The sequence below is a fragment of the Myotis nattereri genome (assembly GCF_964212035.1).
Source record: "Myotis nattereri genome assembly, chromosome: 5".
NCBI classification, from domain to species: Eukaryota; Metazoa; Chordata; class Mammalia; order Chiroptera; family Vespertilionidae; genus Myotis; species Myotis nattereri.
The window spans coordinates 53,281,121-53,305,078 of record NC_138080.1 but is presented as its reverse complement, the minus strand read 5'-3'; the positions used below and the strand labels follow the sequence as shown (position 1 = coordinate 53,305,078).

Sequence of the window (23,958 nt, the reverse complement as noted above, 5' to 3'; positions counted from 1 at the left end):
ACTGGCCCTGGAGTCATGCTATCACTGCCATCCCACAGCTTCTGCTACTTATCTTAGGCCGTGCCCACTTTCAGGCCTCCTTGGCAATGACAGACACCTTCTTAAACATTTTCCTATTGCTTATCACTGGGGAGGCAGTGTATCATAGCGATGTAAGAGCCTTGGTGAGACATGGGACAAGTTTACAAGTTCCCTAAACTTGCCTTCAAAGTATATTCTGGAGATTAAAATGAGATGACATATTTTAAGTGCTTAGCACCTTATGGCCAGAATTGCTATCTCATCGGGTACCCAGTACTCTTTCAGTGCTTTGAGAAACAGAACCTTTGTTGTTGGGTGTGATGATGTGCCAACCATGGAAACCACAGTTCTCTGCTGCCTTGTAGACAGGTTGGCCAATGAATGGGCTGAGTTGTTTTATTGTATGGATGGCTGACCTAGTTGGGAGGCTCTTACAAATATTATCCTTCTTACGAAGCTAGAGCAAGCATCTTGGATCATGTGGCTACCCCGAAGAAGGCAGCTCTGCACTAATGGAGGTGGGGGAGAGTTAGCAGGAGCCCAGGTCCCAGCTGACCATGGATTTGCCATACCAGCTTACCTCTGTACTCTCATGTGTGAGAAAAAGCCAGCCTCATTGAGAACAATTTTATTTTCTGTTTCTAGTATTAGAGCCTGAACTTAATTCTTAATGGGTATACATAATAAATGCTGGTCAAGATTGTTGGTCTCTCTTTGCATCATTTCCCTAACTCTGTGGGACTGTCTGCTATGATCTCCAGGCGATCTGACCTACCACATTGGTCTCTTAGTTGTTCCAGCTAAAACAGGAAAGGAAATACACACTGCAGCAGACCCAGAGGCATATTAATGCCACAATTAGCCAGGTTTTTCTTTAGTTGGAGCCATGAGGAGCAATCTTTGTTACCCATTCTTTGTCAATGTGCTGACTAGCTTTTATGACCTGCAAGAATGCATCCTTGGTCAAGGAAATCTTCATATTATCTGCATGCTGTGATAATATTATTATTATTATTATTATTATTTAATCTATAAGAATAAAAGCATAATATAGCAGGGTGGTTATGGGTGACCAGGCAGGCTGGAAAGCTGTTAGGAGCCAGTGGTCCCAGATTGTGAGAGGGTGCAGAGAAAGAGAAAGAGAGAGAAAGATGGAAAAAAACCACTCGCCTGCCTGCCTGATTGCCCCTAACCACTCTGCCTGCCTGATCGCCCCTAACTGCTTGCCTGCCTGCCTGATTGCCCCTAACTGTTCACCTGCCTGCATGATAATCCCTAACCACTCTTCCTGCCTGCCTGATTGCCCCTAACTGCCTCTACCTCAGCCTCTGCAATGGCAGCTTCGTCCGGAAGTATGTCCAGAATGATGTCTGAAAGGTCGTCGGCTGTCCGGTCTAATTAGCATATTATGCTTTTATTATTATAGATTAAATTTAGAAACAGTTTTCAGTCTATCACTACCAAATGAGTAATTTAGCATACAAACATGTATGCACTTATTTATTTTTAATAAAAGCCATGCAGCTGAGAATTAAATAATTTATACATAAATATATATGAATACCCGACATTAATAAAGCCCTAAGTCATAGAGGAAAGATATTGTTTTATCTATCTATCTATCTATCTATCTATCTATCTATCTACATCTATCTATATCTATATCTATATCTATATCTATATCTATCTATATCTATATCTATATTTATATCTATATCTATATCTATATCTATATATTATTCTCAGTATGCAAGTTAGGAGGAGAAAACCTCGAGCCTCAATCAGTCTAAACTTTGATAGTTTTGCAAATCAGTTCTAATCAGTAGCAATGGGACCATTTCTTAGATGAGGCTTGCAAAGTAGAATTTTTATGTTGCTGGGACAAAAGCCAAGTGATAAACACAACATCTGATGATCTTACTGATCTCCTGAGGAAATGCTTTACATGCTTGTAAAATGAGGAAGTCTAATATAGTGGAGTTTGTTTTTTACATTATTCTCACTGAACTTTGTTTATCTTTATTTTTATTGATTTCAGAGAGGAAGAGAGAGGGAGAGAGAGATAGAAACATCAATGAGAGAGAATCATTGATTGGCCACCTTCTGAGCCTGCAACCCGGGCATGTGCCCTGACCTGGAATTGACCGTGACCTCCTGTTCCATAGATCAATGCTCAACCACTGAGCAACACCGGCCAGGCTCATGCTAAACTTTAAAAGCAGGATGCACACATACTAAATTATTACTGATCTACCAGATTAGTTTTGAACTTGTTGAATAACCACAATCCCTGCTCTTTCTGAAAGCTGGCATTTATTAAACTCACAGAGTTCACTATGTTCCTGATGTTAGTTATAATTTCAGGGGTTTCACCTAAGTCAGAGTAATACATGATTACTCTCATTGATTGCTTACTGTGTGTAGTATCCATATATCATTCATTTAGTCCATTCATGCTGCCCAAGAAGAGAAAAATGTGAGGAATATGCTTTTTGTAAAATGTCCAGTTACTTACTTATAAAGCACCAAAGGCCAATGATGATAACGTGGTGTGAGCTCAGCGTGTGATTCACTGGTCCCCCTGTACCTGAAGTTCAATTGTAAAAAGAACCCATCCACTGTGGGTCATCTCAAATAGTTCAACATTATATTTATAATCTTGTACAGAACTGAAATTAAAGTATTGATGTTATAATAAGCATGTTGGTTTAGGAATGTAACTTCTTAAAATATCATTTCAAAAAGCTGAAAGCATCTATGGAGTTGGTAAAAAAAAAGTTTTATTTTATATAATTGTATGGATTGCTATCTCATGAACATATTATTTATAAAAGGTAACAGGGCAAAAAACAAACGAAACAAAAAAAGCCACCAGGTATCTACAAATAACCACCTTTGAAAGGACTAAGAGGAAAATAAAATTTTGGTGCTAGATCAGACAAAGGCAAAGTCAAAGAACTGCTCAAAATAATAATAACAATAATAGGTCATTTGGTTATGACACTATTAATAACCAATTTGACTAATTCCATTGCTCACTAATACAGTGACTCTTCTGGTTATTGTAAGATCCAAATAATGTAATCTATGAGTGAAGCTACTCTGGACTATCTACAATAGATGCTAAATGGAAACCCCAGAATTCACCCAGAGTGTCTTCTGAGTGTGAAAAGGTGCCATGTGTAATTTAAAATTTTTTTTAATTCAATCTTTTACCCACACTGAGAATTTTAGCAGTGTCTTCCCAGTGTAAAACCATGTCTTGTCACTCCACTATATTCAGAATTTGTACTAATCCTGACAGAAGTTGAAACCACAGTTTCCATTTTATGTTTACTCAACAAAGGGCCTTCTTTCTGAGCTGGTGAAAACTGATAGTTTAAACAACCAAAATAAATGAGTAGGTAAAGTATTTTTTAAAGCACCCATTTCCATTGCTAGAGCTGTGAAGGTGTCAGTGGAAGCATCTGTCACTCCATGGATGTCAAGGTTGATCCAATGCTGTGTGCTTGTGTTTGGAATGACAATGACCTTCTTAGAGAAGTCACATCACTGGGTGAAGGTAGACACTTTTACACACTTATTAAAACAAGTTTCCTGCCCTGGCCAGTTTGGCTAAGTGGATGGAGCTTCAGCCTGGGCCTGAATGGTCCCAGGTTTGATTCTGGTCAAGGGCGTGTATCTCAGTTGCGGGCGCTGGTCGGGGTTCATGCAGGAGGCAACCAATCGATGTGTTTCTCTCACATCGATGTTTCTCTGTCTTTCCCTCTCTCTTCCACTCACTCTAAAAATCAATGGAAAAATATCCTCGAGTGAGGATTTTTAAAAAAAACAACACAACAAGTTTCCTAAAACAAACAAACAAACAAACAAACAAACAAAACCCAACAAGTTTCCTTAGGAGTTCAACGAGACAATGTTATTAATCTAGTGTGCTTAAAATGTACAAAAATGCAATAAAATATATATCTCTAAAATATTCTAGTCAGATTTTGTTCTGATTGGCTTCCCAATTGGGGCAAATTAAAGAGATTTTCACAAACAATAATCTGAAATATAAAATTAAATTTGGGTTTAAAATTTCTTGACATTTCTTGACATAAACCTATGATACCTATTAATTGGGTGGTAATAAAAAAAGACACAGGATGCTGGAACTGACCCTTGACTGTTTGACCCATACTAATTTCATATATCTTGCCAGAATTAACTATATTTTTAAACATATACACTGTGCAATTATAGAGGTTAGTACATTTTTCAGATATAAACTCAATGGCATGTTGCTGAAGTTGGCTTCTTCTAGAATTTGAAGTTATTTTAAATAGTGAATGAGAATATTTTTAAAAGATCATAAAAATATTCCTTCATCGAATCTCATCAAAGTAAGATTCCAAGACGCTTATACTTCTCAAAACTTCTAACGTCCATTATCCGATTGAGTCGGGTGAACTATACAGGTCAAAGTGTTGAGCAAAAATCTTAGCTACTTAGAGAAAGAACTGAGACTCTTCTGAGAGTCACACATTGATGAGAAGCAGACTGAAAATAACCAAAATAGGCAGAAATGGTGATTCAGAAAGTGGCAATGTTGGCATACTATCTGAGCATCACAAGTTGTGGACCACGAGTTGAACATGAATATGTAAAACAGCAGTGGAAACAAACAAAAAATGCCATATTAGGATGTCCCAAAGAGAATATGACAGATACATCTGTTGAAGTTAGATACCACGAAGACCGTCTTTTGCCAGAGCTCTGTGCAGTGCCAGGAGAGCAGAACTGCGGTGGTTAAACACAGCCAGACAGTTCTATGGTTCACTGTGGGGCAAGACCTCCCTGATTTGGAAGCCTGCCTTTACAGGTAAGGGCACAGTTCAGAAGGCACATACTAGGTAAGGGATCCTGACAGGGAGGCGGGTCCGGGTTTTGTTATGCGTTAACGCAGCCTTTCAAACACAAGGCCCCAGATTCAGCAGTAGATGCTTAGTGAACCTTATCTCCCCTCCGTGTATATGGGAAGCAGGAAAATAAACAAAGCTTCTATTCTTTGTTTCTTTCCTGGAATAAAATATCAGGTGGCGTAGATGACCTGAGGACTCCCCATTTGCTAGATTGCTTTAAAGGTCAGAATTTGAAAATTAAGGATTAACTGGAGATTGATAGTACGTGAGTGGGAGTGATAAACAGGCCCTTCTGCATTTTGTGCCATTAACTCAAGCGCGAGGATGTCAACAAATACCACGTAGAAATCACGCAGAATGTCATCTCTGACAGGCTGAGAGTGACTTCCTGGAAAGCTGAGATGAGAGGGCATGAAGCGTGTCCCAACACCCAGTGCGATAAGTGACATTGGCCACAGATATTTGCTATTCCTGTTTTGCTTGTTTCAAGTGACCTTAAAGATCTCAGAGACATACAAAGGTGGCAGATGACCCCACCACCCACTCTCCTTACCTATATATACTACATGCAAGGGAGCTGTACTGAGAACAAAAATGAGCTTTGGGCCCTGACTGGTTTGGCTCAGTGGATAGAGCATCGGCCTGCGGACTGAAAGGTCCCAGGTTCGATTCCAGTCAAGGGCATGTACCTTGGTTGTGGGCACATCCCCAGTGCGGGTGTGCAGGAGGCAGCTGATTGATGTTTCTCTCTCATCGATGTTTCTAGCTCTCTATCCCTCTCCCTTCCTCTCTGTAAAAAAATCAATAATATATATATTTTTTTTGTTAAAAAGAGCTCTGAGGACAAAGTAGGGGATTTTAGCTGAGAAAGACAACGTTTACTCTTTCATCGAAGATTCCCATGCTTCTGAGAAGTTCCCAAGAGTGACTCGATCTAGCTGACGTGGGTCGACAGGTCACCAAACAACATCTCCTCAGGACTGTGGCCTCTCGCTGCAGCCTCCTGACAGGTAGAAGCCAGTTTACCAACCTCCTGGGATAGTGTAGACAGTAAAACACCTGCTTTGTTTGCTGTCTTCTCCGACTGTGAGACACTCGCCTTGAGAAACCTTCCTGCTGAATGCAGTTGACCTACCACTTGACTAATCAGAGGAAATTATCCAAAGCTAATTAGGTAACAGTGTGACCCAGAAGGAAACAGATAAAACAGCTGCCTGATTTAAACCCTGAGGAATGAAGCAGAAAGGTAACAAGGACGCAGAGAGCATGGCCAGAGTAAATGCAATCCATGAGAGGCTGGCTGAGAGGAGGGAACACCCTTTGATTAGAGCGAATGTATCCTATGGCTCCTCCACCCTCGGCGATGGATGTCAGCCAGGCCTGTTCCTTGGACTTCTCAATAGCGCATTCTTCCCAGTACAGGTGATGCCATCCTTAGGAAGAGTGGGCGTTGGGAGAAGCAGCAGAGGTTCTTGTGTCTATGTTGATTTGAAATTAATTAAAACTGTATCCTCTTCATCCTCTGTTGGCAGGCCCAGCGGGCTCCCCCCGGGCTGCTCCTCTTGGAGAACATTAGCACCATTCAGTTTTAGGATTCATTATCACTGCAAAAAAAAACAGAACAGTCGTGTGTTTCCAAGAAGCTACCCAGAGCTGGTCACTTCACCATGGCGGTGACTCATGAGAGCATAAACAGTCAGCAAGCCAACAGCCTTCAGTTTACAATTTCTAAAACAAAAGTCAACGAGGATATTTTATTTGATCCGAGAAGAAAACTCATGAAGGCCAAGAAATAATCCCTAACTGTTGCTCTAATATCCTTCCCTGGTGCTGACGTGGAGAGAACCAGATGGAGTCAGGGGTTCCCCTTTTAATTAAATCTAATCCCATTCTCTATGCATAAATGCCAATTGCCTTTTTTAAAAAAAATTTCCATGTGTTGTTTTCCCTGAAGAGTTTGTGGCCCTGGCAGGATTTTCCCCTACACCGCCCCCCCCCCCCCCCCCCCCCCCCGCCAAGCCCATTTTGTTCATATCCACAGGATCTGGAGGTGCCCTCTTGGTGTCCTCTAGAATCCGATCATCAGGCATCCTGGGGTGTGAGTTGACATTAATTATGGATGTGGTATTTGGACATGACCATGCTGGCTGGCTAACTTGTGCTTTGTTTCTAGTGTGGCTATCTCTGCCACATACCTGGCTCTGTGGCTTTTCCCCAGTAGGACCAAGCCACCATTCAAGTCTCCTGAAGGCAGGCCACCCTACCTCTCCTCCACATCTCTCTGTACTTTGGTGTCCCTTCACTCAAATCCTAGCACATCTGAACTTGAAGCAACCTCTGTCTCCAAGGAAGTGCCTGAATGAGAATAATCTACATGACCTGGTGTCTCCTTAGCTAATAGGCCTATGTAGTCTGCAATAGATTGTTCTTCTGACTCCTGCTTCGTGAAACACCCCGTGTTCCAAAAAGGACTCTGCAGCAACTTGATAGGTAGATCCACGAAAAAGGAGGGAAACATTGTGTGTATGTTCATGTTATGAAGATGGGGAAGAGGTTGTGATAAGGAGGGATGATCAATGGGAAAGAAGGGGGAAGGCAAACATTGTCAAAAGGACTACTTCTGTAGCAAAACTTATTTAAAATGAAACCTAATTTAAAAATAAGACTTTTTTTCCCTAATTCTCACCCAAAGATATTTTTTCCATTGATTTTTAGAGAGATCGTGGGAGGGAGGGAGGAGGGGGTAGGAAGGAGAGAGAGAGAGAGAGAGAGATCGACATGAGAGAGACATTTACTGGCTGTCTCCCTCACCCTGACCAGGGACCGGGGATTAAACCTGCAACAAGGTACATGCCCTTGACCAGGAATCGAATTCGAGACCCTTCAGTCCGAGGGCCAAGGCTCTAATCATTGGGCAAAACCGGCCAGGGCTTTTTACTTTTTTAAATCTGAAGAGTAGATGTAATAATGCACTTCACTTAGATCACCCTGAGCAACTCTTAAACTGGGCCAAAAAGTTTCATTTCTTGGAAATTGGTGGTAGCAAGATAAGATTTCTAAAATCCAGAGTTCATCTCCACCGATGAGTCTCTTATTTGCATGTTTTCCTTTTGTTTACTTAAAATTTCTGCTGCTCTAAGCTGAGTGTATGACAAAGCTGGCTAGGAATGAGCACAACACTGAGCTGTGTCCGGCAGTTATAATAGAAGTGATATTAATTATACTAGAGGTCCGGTGCACAAAATTTGTGCGGGGGGCGAGGGGGGGGGGTTGTCCCTCAGCCTAGCCTGTACCCTTTCCAATCTGGGACCCCTCGAGGGATGTCTGACTGCCCGTTTAGGCCCGATCCCAGTTGGACATCCCTCTCACAATCCAGGACTGCTGGCTCCCAACCTCTCACCTGCCTGCCTGATTGCCTCTAACCACTTCTGCCTGCCAGCCTGATCACTGCCTAACCACTCCTTTGCCAGCCTGATCGATGCCCTAACTGCTCCCCTGCCAGCCTGATTGCCCCTAACTGCCCTCCCCTGCCAGCCTGGTCACCGCCCTCCCCTGCCAGCCTGGTCTCCCTTAACTGTCCTTCCCTGCAGGCCTGGTAACCCCCAACTTCCCTCCCCTTCAGACCTGGTTGCCCCCAACTGCCCTCCCCTGCTGGCCCGGTCACCCCTAACTTCCCTCCCCTGCTGGCCTGATCACCCCCAACTGCCCTCCCCTGCTAGCCTGGTCACCCCTAACTTCCCTCCCCTTCAGACCTGGTTGCCCCCAACTGCCCTCCCCTGCTGGCCATCTTGTGTCCACATGGGGACAGCCATCTTTGACCACATGAGGGTGGCCATCTTGTGTGTTGGAGTGATGGTCAATTTGCATATTACTCTTCTATTAGATAGGATAACACCAATCCATATTCATAGTTGAAAAAATAAAAAGTACAAATAAGCTAAACAAAAATATTAACAAGCTCACTACACTTAACATTTTGCTATTTACTCTTCCAAACATTTTTTCTGTGATAATAATATATGTTCTTTTTGTACAAAAATGGGATCATATTGTGCATAGTGTGTGATAATCTGCTTTCCTCACTCTGATTCACATGTAGGCATCTTTTCTTGCTAATAAATATAAAATATCTTTTTAGTGGCTACAGAGAATTCCATTATCACTAGACCCCCAAATATGTCTTTTTTAACCCATAGGTTTATTGCTAAACATTTTGGCTTTTCCAATTTTTAGTTTTTATTTATTATAAAATTGCTGCACACATCCAATTATTAAGCTTTGCATAAATATCTAGAAGAATTGCTAGTTTAAAATATTTGCAATTTTAAAGCTTGACTAGCCTGCTGTATAATATACCTTCTCTCAACACTTTCCTTTAGGGAAATATGCTTTCCCCCACATCCTCTCCAATACTGGATTTTATTATTTTTACTGTTTTGGTAAATCTAATAGGTGAAAATAGTACAGTATTTACCTTTAGTTTTTCTTTCATTATTATTTATTTCTAGAAAGAATAAACATTTTTTTCAAAGCTCTATTGGTCATTTAATTTCTTTTCCTGAATTGCTTATTGATACTTTGCTCATATTTAAAATGGATGAATTCTCTTTTTCATTAGTTTGTGTATTAATAACAATATTTTTTATTCATCATGAACAAGCACTTTTCTCCAGTTTGTCATTTTCTTTCTAATTTTATATATGGTGGTTTTTGAAGTACAGAAAATTTGAGTTTTTAATGTAGTTAAGGCTATCATTTCCTGATATGGTTTCTGATTTTGTGTCATGCTTTGAAACTAGTCTCTACCTTAAAATTATAATAATATTTACCTATAATTTTTCTATATTTTTTCTTTATCTTTAATATTGAAATTTATCTGGGGTCTATTTAAAGTGTGAGGTAGGGCCCTAGCTGGTTTGGCTCAGTGGATAGAGTGTTGGCCTGCAGACTGAAGGGTCCAGGTTCAATTCCAGTCAAGGGCACATTCCTGGGTTGTGGGCTGGATCCCCAGTGTGAGGCGTGCAGGAGGCAGCCAATCAATGATTCTCTGTCTTCATTGATGTTTCTATCTCTCTCTCCCTCTCCCTTCCTCTCTGAAATCAATAAAAATATATAAAAAATAAATAAAGTGTGAGGTAGGGTTTTAAGTTTCCCTGCCAAATGTTAGTTGTCCAAAGACTATTTATTAAATTATCCACTTGCCGTGAAATACTACATTTACAATATATTAGAAATTTACATATACTTGAGGCTATTTTATTGTTATTAAATTCTATTCCATTAATAATTCTTATTTGGTTCTGTGTGTACATAGCTGTAATTATTGGAGCATGTTCCCTGCAAATCCTGGCCCCTCCCCACTATCTCACAATTACTTTTTCCTTCTTTTAGAATTGTCCTGGCTATTTATGCACAGTGATTCTTCCAGATTAAGTGTTCATTGGGATCTTTAAGAGACAGGGTTGATTTTAAAATGATAAAATTTTAAAATGATTTAAAATGAAAATCCTTTCACTCCGAAACACAGTATGTCTCTCCATTTATTTAACAATTTTTAATTAAAAATTGAACCATTTCTTTGTATGTTATCCCATGCATTTGCTGGTTACGTTTATGCCTGGGCATTTCACATCTTGTGGTGCTTTTATGGAAGTATGAATGCTGGATGTGCTAACAGTGGCTTTGTAGCCTAGTAGGTAGAGCACAGGATCCGATGGCCAGATCTGGAGCCAGGGCTCAGCCACTTCCTTGTTGTGTGACCTTGGGCAAGTTAGCCTTTCTTAGCCTCAGCTTTCTGTTCTCATCTCATCTGCAAAACATACCTAATAACACCATATACCTTATAGGGTTGTTGTCAAGAACAAATGAGACTCTCAGAGGGAAGGGAATGGCGGGGCGGGGGGGTAGAGGGAAGAGATTAACCAAAGAATTTGTATGTATATGTTATATGCATAATCTATGAGCACAGGCAATAGTGTGGTGAAGGCCTGGTTGAAGGGAGAGGGGTGGGCGGTGGAGGGGGTCAAAGGGGAAAAACAGGGACATCTGTAATACTTTTAACAATAAAGATAAATTTAAAAAAAAAGAATATATGAGAAAATGTAGGAGAAGTACTATACTCCACACTTGATCTTAGCCAAAAGGCCGAGAAGCGATGGTAAAGTACTATACTCCACACCTAACATACAGGCACCCGAATGCATGTTGTTATTATTAGTTTTGAAGCCAATAGCACTTGGTATTTCCAGGCAGTCTCCTATCCAAGTTTTAACCAGGCCCGACCCCGCTTAGCTTCAGAGATCAAACAAGATGGGGTGTGTTTGGGGTGGTATGGCCATAGACTGCATGCTATTCTTATTTTGAAGATTCTGCAATAGCAAATATTTGTCTGTGAAACAGGAGCTGGAACATTGCTTCAAATATCCAAAGGCTTTAAGAAACCATCTTCTGGAACAATCGTTCGATTTCTGAGCAGAACGTGCTTAAATGTGGTTTCTTTAGAACACTCTACAAGCATTTTGAAGGCTTAGTGTGTGACACTGCCCACCAACCAGAACTCACTGAAAGCACCAAAGAGCTCAGGAGCTCACGCATGGCGCTTCCTACGACAGCGCTGCGGACCCTGACATATGTGACAGACCACACGACATGGGACAGTCCCAGTGTGGGTACAAGTTGCTTCAGCTGTGGGGCATCGGGTCATTCCCAGTGTCGCAACTCTCACATGCAAACTTTCAGCAGTGGTTCCACAGCCTGTTACTAAGTCAACAACCTGGGATCTGGCCTGCCGTCTGAGCCTGGAGGCATTCTCCCTCTCACGCATTCCTTCATTTAGTTACATGTGCTTCGTGCTGTCTTTGTGGCTATTTATCATCTCTGTGAAATAATCAAATAAGCCCAGACGTTTTAAACTCTGGCAGATTCTAGAGTTCCCTGTTAAAAATATCTTGGCAAGCTGCCCCAGAATTGCAACAAATAAGTGATCTTGCTTCAGACCTCTATTGCTTGCCTTGATGTTAATTGGTTAGGTCTTAGTAACTTATTTATGACGGTAACATTAGTGAGTAATTTTTCTTGGAGTGTATTTAGATATTTTAAGAATATGGGACAGCTTTCCTCAAAGCCTGTGTAGTAACAAGCCTACAAACTAGAAAAACAAATTGAATGGATTAAAAAGCATCATCTAATCATTTTTAAGAAAGCACTTAATTGGAACGCTACCAGTTAAATGAGGACAGATGCAGCTCTGACACCTTGTTTCATAACTGCCCCTTTGTTGCCGTCAGGATCAGATAAGCCATCTTTGTTCTGATCAGTTTATCGTGTAACAATCCCTCTTTATGACCACAGTTAATGTTCCCCTCTCTCCAAAGATGACAATAAACCTACGCTAAACCTTTCTTGCGATAGGATGCTCTCTAACTTGGTTTTTGGAAAGTGCGGAGTTCAGTTTAGCACAAAGTCACGTAACAATTAGATCATGCTCCCTTTCTCTACATCAATATAATGTCCCTTCTCCTTCCCGAAAGAGGCCTGGTCCGGGTGAAATTACAGAGGTCACGCATCTGGCTAACATCAGAGTCAGGCCTAGAATTAGTCCAGAGCACATAGATCATGCTCATAGTGTAGACTTAATCTGGGCCACTGTTCAAGCAATGCTGTGGTTTATTAAACTTAGTACATCTTCCCACCCCCCTCCCCACACACCTGCATTTTAACAGTATTACTTGAGGTTATCATCTTGTAGGATTGTAAACTGTCCCATTGTATCCCTCATAATACTTAGCTTAGATTTAAGGGAAGCCAGTTGGCACTTAATATTCGATCCTTCTTGACTTAGGACTTTTGATGGACTACAGAGAAAAAGAGGAAAGCGATCATAAATGAAGAAAATAATTGGAAGTGGCCACAGAGATTTACTTGAGTGGAGAGGCCGAACAGTTCATGCAAAAAGCCTGTTGTCTTGCAATTAATGGTTCAGGTCTTGTCAACAACTGCACTACATGATGAACATGCCATCTGCCAAATTCTTTCATGTATTAGTTTCATGGTGGCTGGCTTTCTTGCTGCTAAGGTTATTGTTGTTTTTTTTGTCTCCAATTTGTCTTTTAATTTATGGAATATCTCTTATTTTAACTAATAAAAAAAAAAGGAAAAATGCAGTTTTAAAAGAGACTCTTCTCTAGATTAACCTTTATCATAAACTGATTGTGTAAACTTGGACAAGTCAATTAACCTCTCTGAGTTGCAGGTTTATGCAGATGAATTATTTCATTTTTAACTGGTTGTCTTGGCATGATGTAGACAGTGCCAGACACATATTAGGTGCTCAATAAATGTATTTTGAAAAATTACATCAACAATTGTACTTTCTCAAAAAAAAAAAAAAAAGACAAAGAAAAGGGAAGAAACAGGAAGGAATAAAAAATATATTAAACTAACCTGGATTTTTCTGAAAAATATTGAAGTGATTCATTTTTCTAATGTCATTGCATTCAGACATGAATCAATAAACAATAGTTATCTTTCCCTGGGCTATGCTACTCAGTGGTTAGAGCATTGGCCGAAGGGTTTCAGGTTCAATTCCTGATCAAGGGCACATACCTGGGTTGCAGGTTCTAGTCCAGGCCTCTCTTGGGACATGTGTGGGAGACAACCAATCCATGTGTCTCTCTCACATCCATGTGTGTGTGTCTCTCTCTCTCTCTCTCTCTATCTCTCCCCACCTTTCACTCTCCCTAAAAATTAATGGAAAATATATCCTTGGGTGAGGATTAACAAAAACAACAACAACAACAACAAAAAACACCTAAGCATTGGACATATAGAAAATGCTATCTATACAAATGTCTTGTTGTTATTACTGTACTTACAAAATTATAAATCCACTTGGAGGGTACCTAATCTAATTTTCCCCCTAATCTTTTCCAACTAGAGGCCCAGTGCACGAATTCATGCACAGGTGGTGTCCAGCTGGCCCAGCCCCAATCGGCGGATCAGGGCCAGGAGGAGACAGCGGGAGGTTGGCCAGCGGGCCCACCCTGATCTGGGCCCGATCAGGGCCAGGCCAGCTGGGGGGAGGGGCTGCAGGAGTTTAGCCAGCTGGCTCCACCCCCTGATCAGGCCGGTTCGCTGGCTGCAGTGGGCATCATAGCGACCAGTCGTTCTGGTTGTTACAGTGTTCTGGCCGCTGGCTTTTTATATATATAGATGATGCTACTGTGGGCAACAGGCATACAGGGAAAGAAGATGGGCACTTGGCTAATATTTGAAATTTCTTTTCTATGGTTGTCTTAAGCTTGCAGAGATAAAAACACCAAGCTTTCAGGAAATTGTCTAAATATAAAGGCCTTGGGAAGAAGGAAGAGGCTGGCTAGCCTGTAAGCACCAAAATAAAAAGGATTCTACCTTTCTTGCTTTTATCACTATCTAGTGGCACTCAGGAAGGTGTTGTGAGGGTAGGGTAGACAATGAGGGAGAGCATTCTTTAGAAAATTTAAACAACAATGAAACCAACTCATTGGGTCTGTTCTTTGTTATCACCATGAGCTGGCAATGCTTAACAATGTCAGTGATGAAATCTCTCCAACTCTAAGGCAGACCTCTCCCACCACCCAGCCCCACCCCTTGGACACTATTCCACTGACACTGTTCCCAATACCTCAGACAATGCCTGGCACATAACAAGTATGACTTGCAGTAGAAGGTGATAATGGGAGAAATAAGAATCTAGAACTCCGCCTCCCATACAATTCCTTGTCTTTTCCTATTGAAATTTTTAGAAACATGAAAACCATAATATAAATTCCCCATATTCTTTGTACATCTCTGGCCCTTATTTAAATCCTATGCAAACTTTTAAATTCCACAGCCCAGGGGGAAATGTCCCTGCAATGAGGACAGGGCTGGCCAATGGGATATGTGGGAAAAGTTCAGAATGACCTGAGAGTATGAACCCTAACAAGAGAAGGTTGAAGGGTTGAAGTTTCCGCACACAAAGTGAAGCATTAAGTTTAGGAGGGTGACCAGATGGACTCCCTTTACCCAAAAGCACAAAAGACAATATATAACAGCTTCTATGTCAGGCTGACTTTCCAGCATCAAGAAGGGCTGAACTCTGCAAACAGACTCTAGAATCTAGTCATCATTAGCAGGAGGATGGGGAAGTGTGTTTTCCACTGAGGTCAAGCCTCAGTGACTATGATATACTTTCTGAAGCATTAGAGTCACCTTAAATGGTAGAGGAAAGGTGACTCATGTTGGTAAAAGCCAATGGGGAATTTGGGGAGTGATGACTTGAGCCCTATACTGGACATACCTAGTGGCTCACTTTTAGGTAAGATAAAAATGCAGGGGAAATACTCCTTTGTATTTTCTTTGTGATACTCCCCCTAGCATTTTTCTTTTATCTGTTTATTAATATCTGGTGTCTCATTTAGATAAGACAGAATCTTTTCTGAAGCAGCAATACATTTTAACATGCAAATACCTGGTGAGGTAACAACAGGTAACATCTGCCATAAGATATATAGACCTCTGTATCAGAGCAGAGGTCGCCTCAGGAAGATTGTGGTGGTTTGTTGTGGGGACAGATATAGAATAGTGACTTCTTCGGTAAGGTTTAGGGGAAGGCGCAGAATAAGGTTCCAAAAGACAAACATCTGATTGCTCCAACCATCAGTCTTTTCCTGCAAGGCTCTGACCTAGGGCCCCCGTGATAAGTGACTGCACTCAGGAGGCATTTAAGACGATTGGCACAGGACCTCTGGTCAGCATGGAGGGAGCGAAGGTAGGTGCTATTTATCCTGCTCTGAACGTTTATTCTGTTTATTCCGACACAAGTGTAATGTCTCAGTCATGGGCTCAGTCAAGTTCTCTGCTCCTTGGTCTTCTCGAGTCACCTCTGCCAGCAGTGCAGTGCCTCCAAATCACAGCAGAGCTCTGCGCAGCAGGTCCCTGCCTGAAACAGTCAATCCTGTTTCCTGTAAGCACTTCCCACGTCCTGACCAGACAATTCTCTTATCAAAACACCTCAAACATGATCATTTCTATCCTCACAAAAGATAATATAATTTGAATGAGATTGTGGAATGCTAAGACACCCAAGCCCCATGCGCTAAAATTTTCTATCAAGCAGAGCCACCTAGTGGTAGAATGAAATGTTTTTTTTTTTAATTCTCCTTTAATTTCTCTCATATAATAATCCCATCCAGGTGGGGTTCCCTCCCTCTCTCCCTCTTTTCCTCCCTTCCTCCCTCCTTCCCTCTCTCCTCCCTCCTTACCTCACTCCCTCCCTCCCTCCCCCCTCCCTCCCTTCTTCCCTGTTCATTTTACTCACTCCTGTTTTCAGCTACCCCCTTTGAGACTATCACCTCTATTTTCCTTACTGAACATCTACTCATCCAAGATAAACAAACCTACAGTTTGTTATAATCAGAGAGTTTTACAACTAAAACAGAAGCGGACTTAAAAGTCAGTGTCTCTTTAGAAGGGCAAGAAAATGTCAACACTAAATTATTTCTAAAGATAAAGAGTGACTATTTACTTTGTGCCTTTCTGTTTTCCCAAACTCACACTTCCTTTTCTTCACACTACACACATATGCAGCCATGGAAACTGTCACATAAGATGTACAGGCACAGAGAAGGTGAGCAAACGTGCTCTGCTGTGGTCTCCAATCCCCTCCCGGTTTGCACGTGGAATCTATGGCAGAAATTAGAAGTACCTTGGGTTGTGGTTTGATTCCTTTTCTTCTTTTAAAGTAGGTAAACATTCACTGTCGGCTAGGACAGAATGAAAGCAAACGCATTGTTAGTCACCGAAATTCTATTTGCTATCCACAAAACTCACACAGTTACACTTCACAATTCCCCAGTCTGCATGTGCAGGAATGGCCTCACCAGGGAGTTGCAGAGGTTCAGAGATTAATGGTGGCAAGGCTCTTGAAATGGACAAAGCACTAAAGCACAGATATAAGACTTCAGTGTGCTTCTGGCCCTGTTGGAAAGGGCACAGATAATGGTGGCTTGGTCATTCAGTCTCTGCAGAACCCCACTGTGGCCCCAAAAGCCTGAATCTGCATGATTCAGGATACACGCTGGAATAAAATGGCTTCACCTGAGGTCCTGATGTGCCGGGAGAATGACTCCAATCAGGATGCACCATCAGAAAGAAGCAGGTAAAGTGGGGAACAGCTAACCTTAAAGTCATCAGAATTCTGTTACACCACTGCCATTTTTAAGGGAAATCAAGAACTATTGGGCCTATCACCTATGTGTCAAAATAACTGCTTTATTGTCAAATAGAAATGCCTTTCCCCTATTTTATGCTTTTAGTCAGTGTACCAGGATCATGGTTTTGTATTTAAGAGATCTCAGGAACAAAAGGGAGTACACCAACATTTTAAGAGAGGTCATCTTTGAGTGGTGGGATTCTTTTTCATTCTACTTTTTTTTGAATTGTCTAAATTCTACTGTGTATGTATTTTACTTTTATAAACTAAAAACAACAAAATGAATCTACTTTAAGGATTGTTTCCTTTCCTCACAAGCTTTCCAGAGCCATTCAATCCTCAATATTGGATTACGAAAAACTGTTCAAAATTGTGCAAGTTAGTTAAGTGGTTCTAATCTTTTGGAAAACTGGTCTTGATAAGCCTCTGGTACAGTAATTCTAATAACAAATCTTTAAGTTATATAAACTCCATTGTAGATTGTTGAATCTGACAGACCCCGGGGTATTTTTTATGGTAAGTGTTAAAAATACAAATGACATGACAGTATAAATAGTGGATTTTATTAATTTAGGCTGAGCATTAAAAATAATTTATTGATTTTTTTAAAGAAATTAGAAAAACAGCTGTCATTATTTTTAAGTCCAAATATTTAGTGAAAACTAAGGAACATATACTGCAATTACTGCCAGATATCAATTGGAAATTAGGTTATATGGGGACATTTATATTACTATTTATGTTAGCAGCTTTCTTTACAGTGATGGGAATGTTCTAGACTTTCACTATAGTGGCCACTAGCCACAAGTGGCTACTGAGTACTCAGAATGTGGCTAGAGTGATTGAGGAACAGTATTTAAAATTTTACTTTTAAAATTTTAATCTCAATAAACCACATATGGCTAGTGTCTATTGTATTGGACAGCACCGATCTGTCAACTATATTTGACAAAGTTTATAACCAGATACAGATCAAAATCATAAATCTCTAAATATAAGGTGAGGCCAAAAGCTAACTTTTTCCAGATAATTTGGACTCTGATTTCCTTGCTTGAAAAAAAGAGCATTTTCTTCTTGAAAAAGATCATTTGAAAAACTTGTACAAAAATAAAAACACACGGCAATGATGCGGTTACTAAACTGAATACTTAAGGGCGGTCAGACCCAAGTGTGTTATCTGTGCGTACCAGAGTGTGTGTGGACTGGGCTCACGCGGTTCCACTCCAGGATTTATGGGGGATTGACAAAGCTGTTGCAGCCTTCTGTGAGTAGAGAGGACAGAAAAGCAAGGTTCCCACATACCATTTCTATGCATGCTCATCCATTTATCAAGCTCTTCCATCTCTATTTCCATAACAGAGGGTGTATCTTCCTCAAAAATAGGGCTAGAAAGAGAGCAAAAAGCTTGTTGGAAGAAAGAAAGGTATGGTGGGCTGAATTTCTTGGGGGGGAGTCTAGCATGTTGACTGTGAGGAAGACGAACTTGATTCAATGCCTTACACTCCAGGGCAGGCTAAGTGTGTGCCCTGTTCAAAGGCACCAAACTCTAATAGGGAGAAAATTAGAATAACAACCTTGACCTACCACTGATCCAAAAATGGTGGGCGCATAACCCAGCACAACCCAGCGAGGGGGTTGGGGGTGGGGGGTGGTTAGGGGCGGGGGTAAAAGGGAACCCGAGACTCCGCTTCCCGGAAGGCACACAGGGGAGCACACAACTCCTCCAGGGAGTTGCCACATTTAGCAACTTCACCTTGCTCAATTTCACTTCCCTTTCTTTGGTGTTTTTGATCACTGCCCCCAAGTCAAGAGGCTACAGTCAACGAATTGCTTGCATCACCTCTCCCTTCAATTCCCATGCTTTTCTGTCTTGGAGAAAGTGAGCAGTTCCTTTCAGAAATCTACTGCCCTCACTTGCCAGGGTTTAGAGGTTTAGGGCACCCAGTTTGGAGAAAGAAGCCCCTGGTTAATGGAGGTGGGGAGGAGGAGGGGATCACCAACTCTGAACAGCTGCCAAGGTGTTACACCTTGAATAGGAAGCAAGCCCAGTGTCTGAGTAAGGCTGCGGTGGTTGGGGTGGAGGCTGGAGGAGGATGTGGGCATCGCTCTAGAACATTCTCCGGTGGTAAATCTACTTCCCCCCTCCCTCCGATCTTTCTTCCTCTCCCCTCTTCCTTCTACCAGGGGTCTCCTTCTTTAATACCAGCTGAAGTATCTTTCCTGGTGATGAAAAGTTTAATCCAAATAAATGAAGCAAATTCTTTGAAAACCACCCAGCGTCAGAATATTTACGATGCGTTTGGAATTGTCAGCGGGAATCAGAAAAAAGATTGTTTTCTGAACCGAGGACCCTGTCCTCAGCCCAGATGCCCTTCTAGGTTGAGGTTTGAGGACAGGGACATCCTTCCAAAGGCTGTAGACCACGACAGGCTGTTTTCTGGGGCTCAGGAAGCAAAGGTCCCCACAAGGAACAAAAACTCTTGTAATCTGCTCCCCTCCCGACCGTCCTTGTCCACGCTGAGCTGGACCGGAGGGAGTGGGGAAGACTTACACTTTCAGGTTGTCGCCTCCCAGTTCATCTAGAAGAGAATAAACATAAAGGTCATGCTGGCTTTGTTTGTCCGGAACAGCTTTTTATTTCAACAACAGCTGAAATCTGCTGCACAAAGAGAACAAAACGGCCTTATGTAAATTGCGTTTTTAAAGGAGCAATAATTAACCTCTAAACCAATGGTTCTCAACCTTCCTAATGCTGCGATCCTTTAATACAGTTCCTCATGTTGTGGTGACCCCCAACCATAAAATTATTTTCGTTGCTACTTCATAACTGTAATTTTGCTACTGTTATGAATCATAATGTAAATATCTGATATGCAGGATGTATTTTCATTGTTACAAATTGAACATAATTAAAGCATAGTGATTAATCACAAAAACAATATGTAATAATATACATGTTTTCCGATGGTCTTAGGCGACCCCTGTGAAAGGGTCAATTGACCCCCAAAGGGGTCGCGACCCACAGATTGAGAACCGCTGCTCTAAATCAACCGTGTGTCCATTGCCATATTGAAATGAAGTCCCAATCCATTGGAAATCTGTTTTCTTTTAGATGGGAGGTGCTCCGAGTGCTCAGATATTCATCCCTCTTTGTTTTCTCCACACAAAGAGGACAAACAGTGGTAAGGGGGGTGGAAAAGGGTCTTACAAGAGAGCCCCCTGCCCCAAAATGTCCCCATTCAAAGCACTGCTTTTCATCTACTTGTGACACACTAAACCCAACACTGTGACTGTCCCTTTGACCCAGAGTAGGATGTGGGGACTCCCTCCAGAGCTCCTCTCGGAAGAATCCTGGCACCTGCTCTTTGCATGACTGGAACCCTCACTTCTACCCTCAATTTACACACTTTCCTCAGGTAGGCCTCCCCCAACTCCTCTACCTGAAGTGGGGCCCACCTTCCCAACTGTTCCCCAGCTGAACACTTTGCTTGCTTCCTTCCTAGCATTGGCCCCAATTTGTCACTGATCGATTCATCTGTTTAATTCTTTCCCATCGGTTTTTTTCCAATAGACCATTGCTCCCAAAGGGCAGAGATTGTGTCTGTCATGTTTGTCATAGCGCCCCTCACCTCCCACCCATCCAGTGCACTACCTGGGAAACACACAGTACTCATTTACTGAAGAGATGAACAGATCTTAATCTGGAGTTTGTCCAGCGCTGGGGTTAAATTCATGGCTGGTGTTTTGGACTTAACATTATCAAACAGTGAAACTTCCAACAAGTCTGCTGTTCCCTGCTATTGGTTGAGGTAAGGGTCAGACCACAGTTTGCAAAACAGCTCTACTGAACGCCTGCTTCCAACAAGCCTGGTTTTCCCTGCCTTTCCCTGCTATTCCTGCTATTGGTTGAGGTAAGAGTCAGACAACCGTTTGCAAAATGGCTCTGATGCATGCAGATCAGACTCCAAATGAACATGTGGCAGGAATCAGAGCCCAGTATCCCAGCGCAGGTTGTGTTTTGTTTGGCAAGAGGATCAACGCGCCCAGAGAAATGAGGCTATGATGTCAAGCAAGTGGATAGCACAGGCCTGCTGCACCTTTTATGATGTGAAAACCATGAAGAAACAAACCACTCTGTAGAGGTCCACCAAATAGTTGTATGTTCCTAATCCTTGGCAGTCAGAGGCCTCATTGTGTCTGGTCTGCAGAAATGCAGGTCCCCAGTGAGGGGACATAACCGGCAGGCACTTGGAACTGAGCTCCTGGCTGCAGCTGGGAGCTGCTGTAATTTTCTGTGGGTTGGCAAGCTTGAATGGCATTGCTAATCCAGGAAAGCTGGGCACAGATGTGAGTTTCATGCCATCACTGCTTACCTTCCAGGGGCTGTAGGTTATGTCCTCCTGATTCCCACCTGCTGCTCCCCCAAATAGGAATCTGAAGATTCCTGCAGAGGCCTGACTCCTTAAAACTTTGGAGGAAGGGGAGATGTACATCTTATATTTATGTGTATATGCATATATATGTATTTATATGTATGTGTGTGTATACTAGTATATATATATATTTTCATCTAAAATTTACATACTGTTTCCTTAAGGGCTTTTACTCTAAATAAAGCCACTACAGGTGACCCATAAAAATCTCCTGTTTTGTCATTCCCTCTCCCTCTTCCCTGTTTAATTCCCCCCCCCCCCCTCGCTAATTTCTCAGGGAGCAAGTGTCCCTGGAGCCCCACTGTCTAGGCATGGATTTATCTCTATAATCTGAGCGCCCGCAGGCTTTGTGGTGAGTAAAAGCTAGCCCTCACTGCAGATGATGGGAAAGTTTAAAACCCCATTACCAAAGTGCTCTAGAGGCACCAAATGGGAAGCTCCTATAATCAGTATTCAAACAGAGCAAAAAGCTTTCTGCAGCCTCATCTCCCCTGCTCCAGGACCATTACCCCTGCCCCAGCAGCCATGGCAACAGAGAAACATCTGGGAGAGAACACCAGAGCAGAGCATTAAACCGGGAGGAAGACCAATTACTTGTCCTCAGCAATCAGGCCCTGCCCGCTCCACTCCACCTGGCCTAAATCTCTTTATTAATAGCCCTTACACAGCCCCTCACCCTCACTTGCTCCTATTTTCCCTCCCATCGCCCTTCCGTTTCACATCCTTCCACCCACTTTGTCCTTCTCTTTCAGTTCCTACATTGCATCCGCTTGGCCTGACTATGCCCCCTCTTCCACACCTACCCTGTGCATGGGATGGTGGGATTGCTAGGGTGCAAGGATGGGGGCAGGAGCCCAGCAGGGGACCGGCTTGCTTATCTTGTTTCCATGCTGAACGGTGAGCAAGGGAGACAGCCTCTTTCTGGATATTTACTGAGCAGAGCCAGGTGTCATGTGGCCACTGCCTGTTTAAAGTGATGGTTTACTGCCAGCTGTTTCCCCTGCAGCTCTTTCAAAGAGACACAGCACACCAAGACATTTAATAATAACAAATGCAATGCCTGGAGGTGTAGGAAGAATGACAATAGAACATCAAGTTACTACATAGCATTTCCCTTTTCCTGGACACGAACCTGACGGGTCCCAAAGAAAAAAGCCAATTCCCAAATGGATGAAGCGTTTTTCCTAAAAATGTTGGCCAAGTCATCGCTAGTTGTCAAATTTAAAGACTTATTTTCTGGTGTAGAAGAATATGTGAAGAAAGAAACCGTGTGTTTATTGCTAGCTCTGAGGGGACATCATCCATGCCCTCCCATATAACAGTCCTTGGGAATTTTTTAAGTCCCCTGGAACTTTTATTTTTCCTGGAAAACAAATTTATTTAAATCAGATTTTGTGAATTTAAATATTCTCCTTTTATTGGCTTGCTTATGATGTTAAACATGAATGGGTAGAATTCAGTGGACAGTCATCATTAGCATTCATTTTGTCTGAAGAGATATGAAAGTGTTAAGCAGTTAACCACCTGTATCTATATTAAAGGAGTGGATAGTAAAAGAAAATATTCAAGTCAAACTCTATATATTTATTTACTTATTTTGTAATAAGCAACTGCTTCAAAATGCTAAGCTCTCTATGTTGTTTTTTCTTAAAGTAGAGCATACTTAAACTAAACAGAATGTGCCAATTTATAGTAAAGATATGTGAAAATTTTGTTTTTTAATCTCTGAGAATAGGTGTTCTTTAAAATAAGTTATAACATTGTTTCATTTACTCAACAAACATTTATTGAGCAACTAATCCATGGGTTGGGCCAAGCGTTACGTTATGTAAAAGGGATAATAATAATAAGCTAATACAATATGCCAGGTATTGTTTTTTCTAAGCCCTTTTCATAGATGAATCCATCTACTTCTCACAACAACTCTGTGAGGTAGGTTTTGAATTCGTCCATTTTACAGACGAGGAAGCTGACACAGAAGTCACAGAACTAGGAAATGCAAAAGCCAACTAGTCAGTGTGGTTCCAGAGTCTGTCCTCTCCACCTCCAGGCCACACTGTTAAACAGATAAATAAGACAAATTCTTGCTTCTCTTGGACCTTAAAGAGAACATAACCTAGTTAGAAAGACCAAAAAAAGGCAAGTCCCCAGGTTATGCCAATGCAAACACTGTGCACATTGTGACCACAGCCTGTGAGAGCACAGAAGAGGTGGTGGTTGATTTTGCCTGAGGAGTGATTACTCAAGGCTTCATGAAACTTTACAAGTGAGCATTGAAGAATGGAGCTGCAGTTTGCCAAGCAGACAAGAAGGCAATCCAGACAGAAGAAATGGCATCAACCAAGCATGAAGGCATCCTGCAAGTACA

At 41.8% G+C, this 23,958-nt stretch overlaps 1 protein-coding gene across 1 annotated transcript in view; it reads right to left on the bottom strand.

Moving 5' to 3' along the window:
- Nucleotides 1-4,590: 4,590 nt before the first annotated feature.
- Nucleotides 4,591-23,958, bottom strand: part of TMEM154 (transmembrane protein 154) — a 40,667-nt gene continuing 21,299 nt past the window's right edge. The window contains exons 4-7 of the mRNA XM_081090938.1: nt 19,709-19,736; nt 18,460-18,542; nt 16,651-16,708; nt 4,591-6,529 (exon numbers count right to left, since the gene is read on the bottom strand). Coding sequence (XP_080947064.1) covers nt 6,514-6,529; nt 16,651-16,708; nt 18,460-18,542; nt 19,709-19,736 — 185 coding nt within the window. The 3' untranslated portion in view covers nt 4,591-6,513. The remainder of the gene's footprint in view (nt 6,530-16,650; nt 16,709-18,459; nt 18,543-19,708; nt 19,737-23,958) is intronic.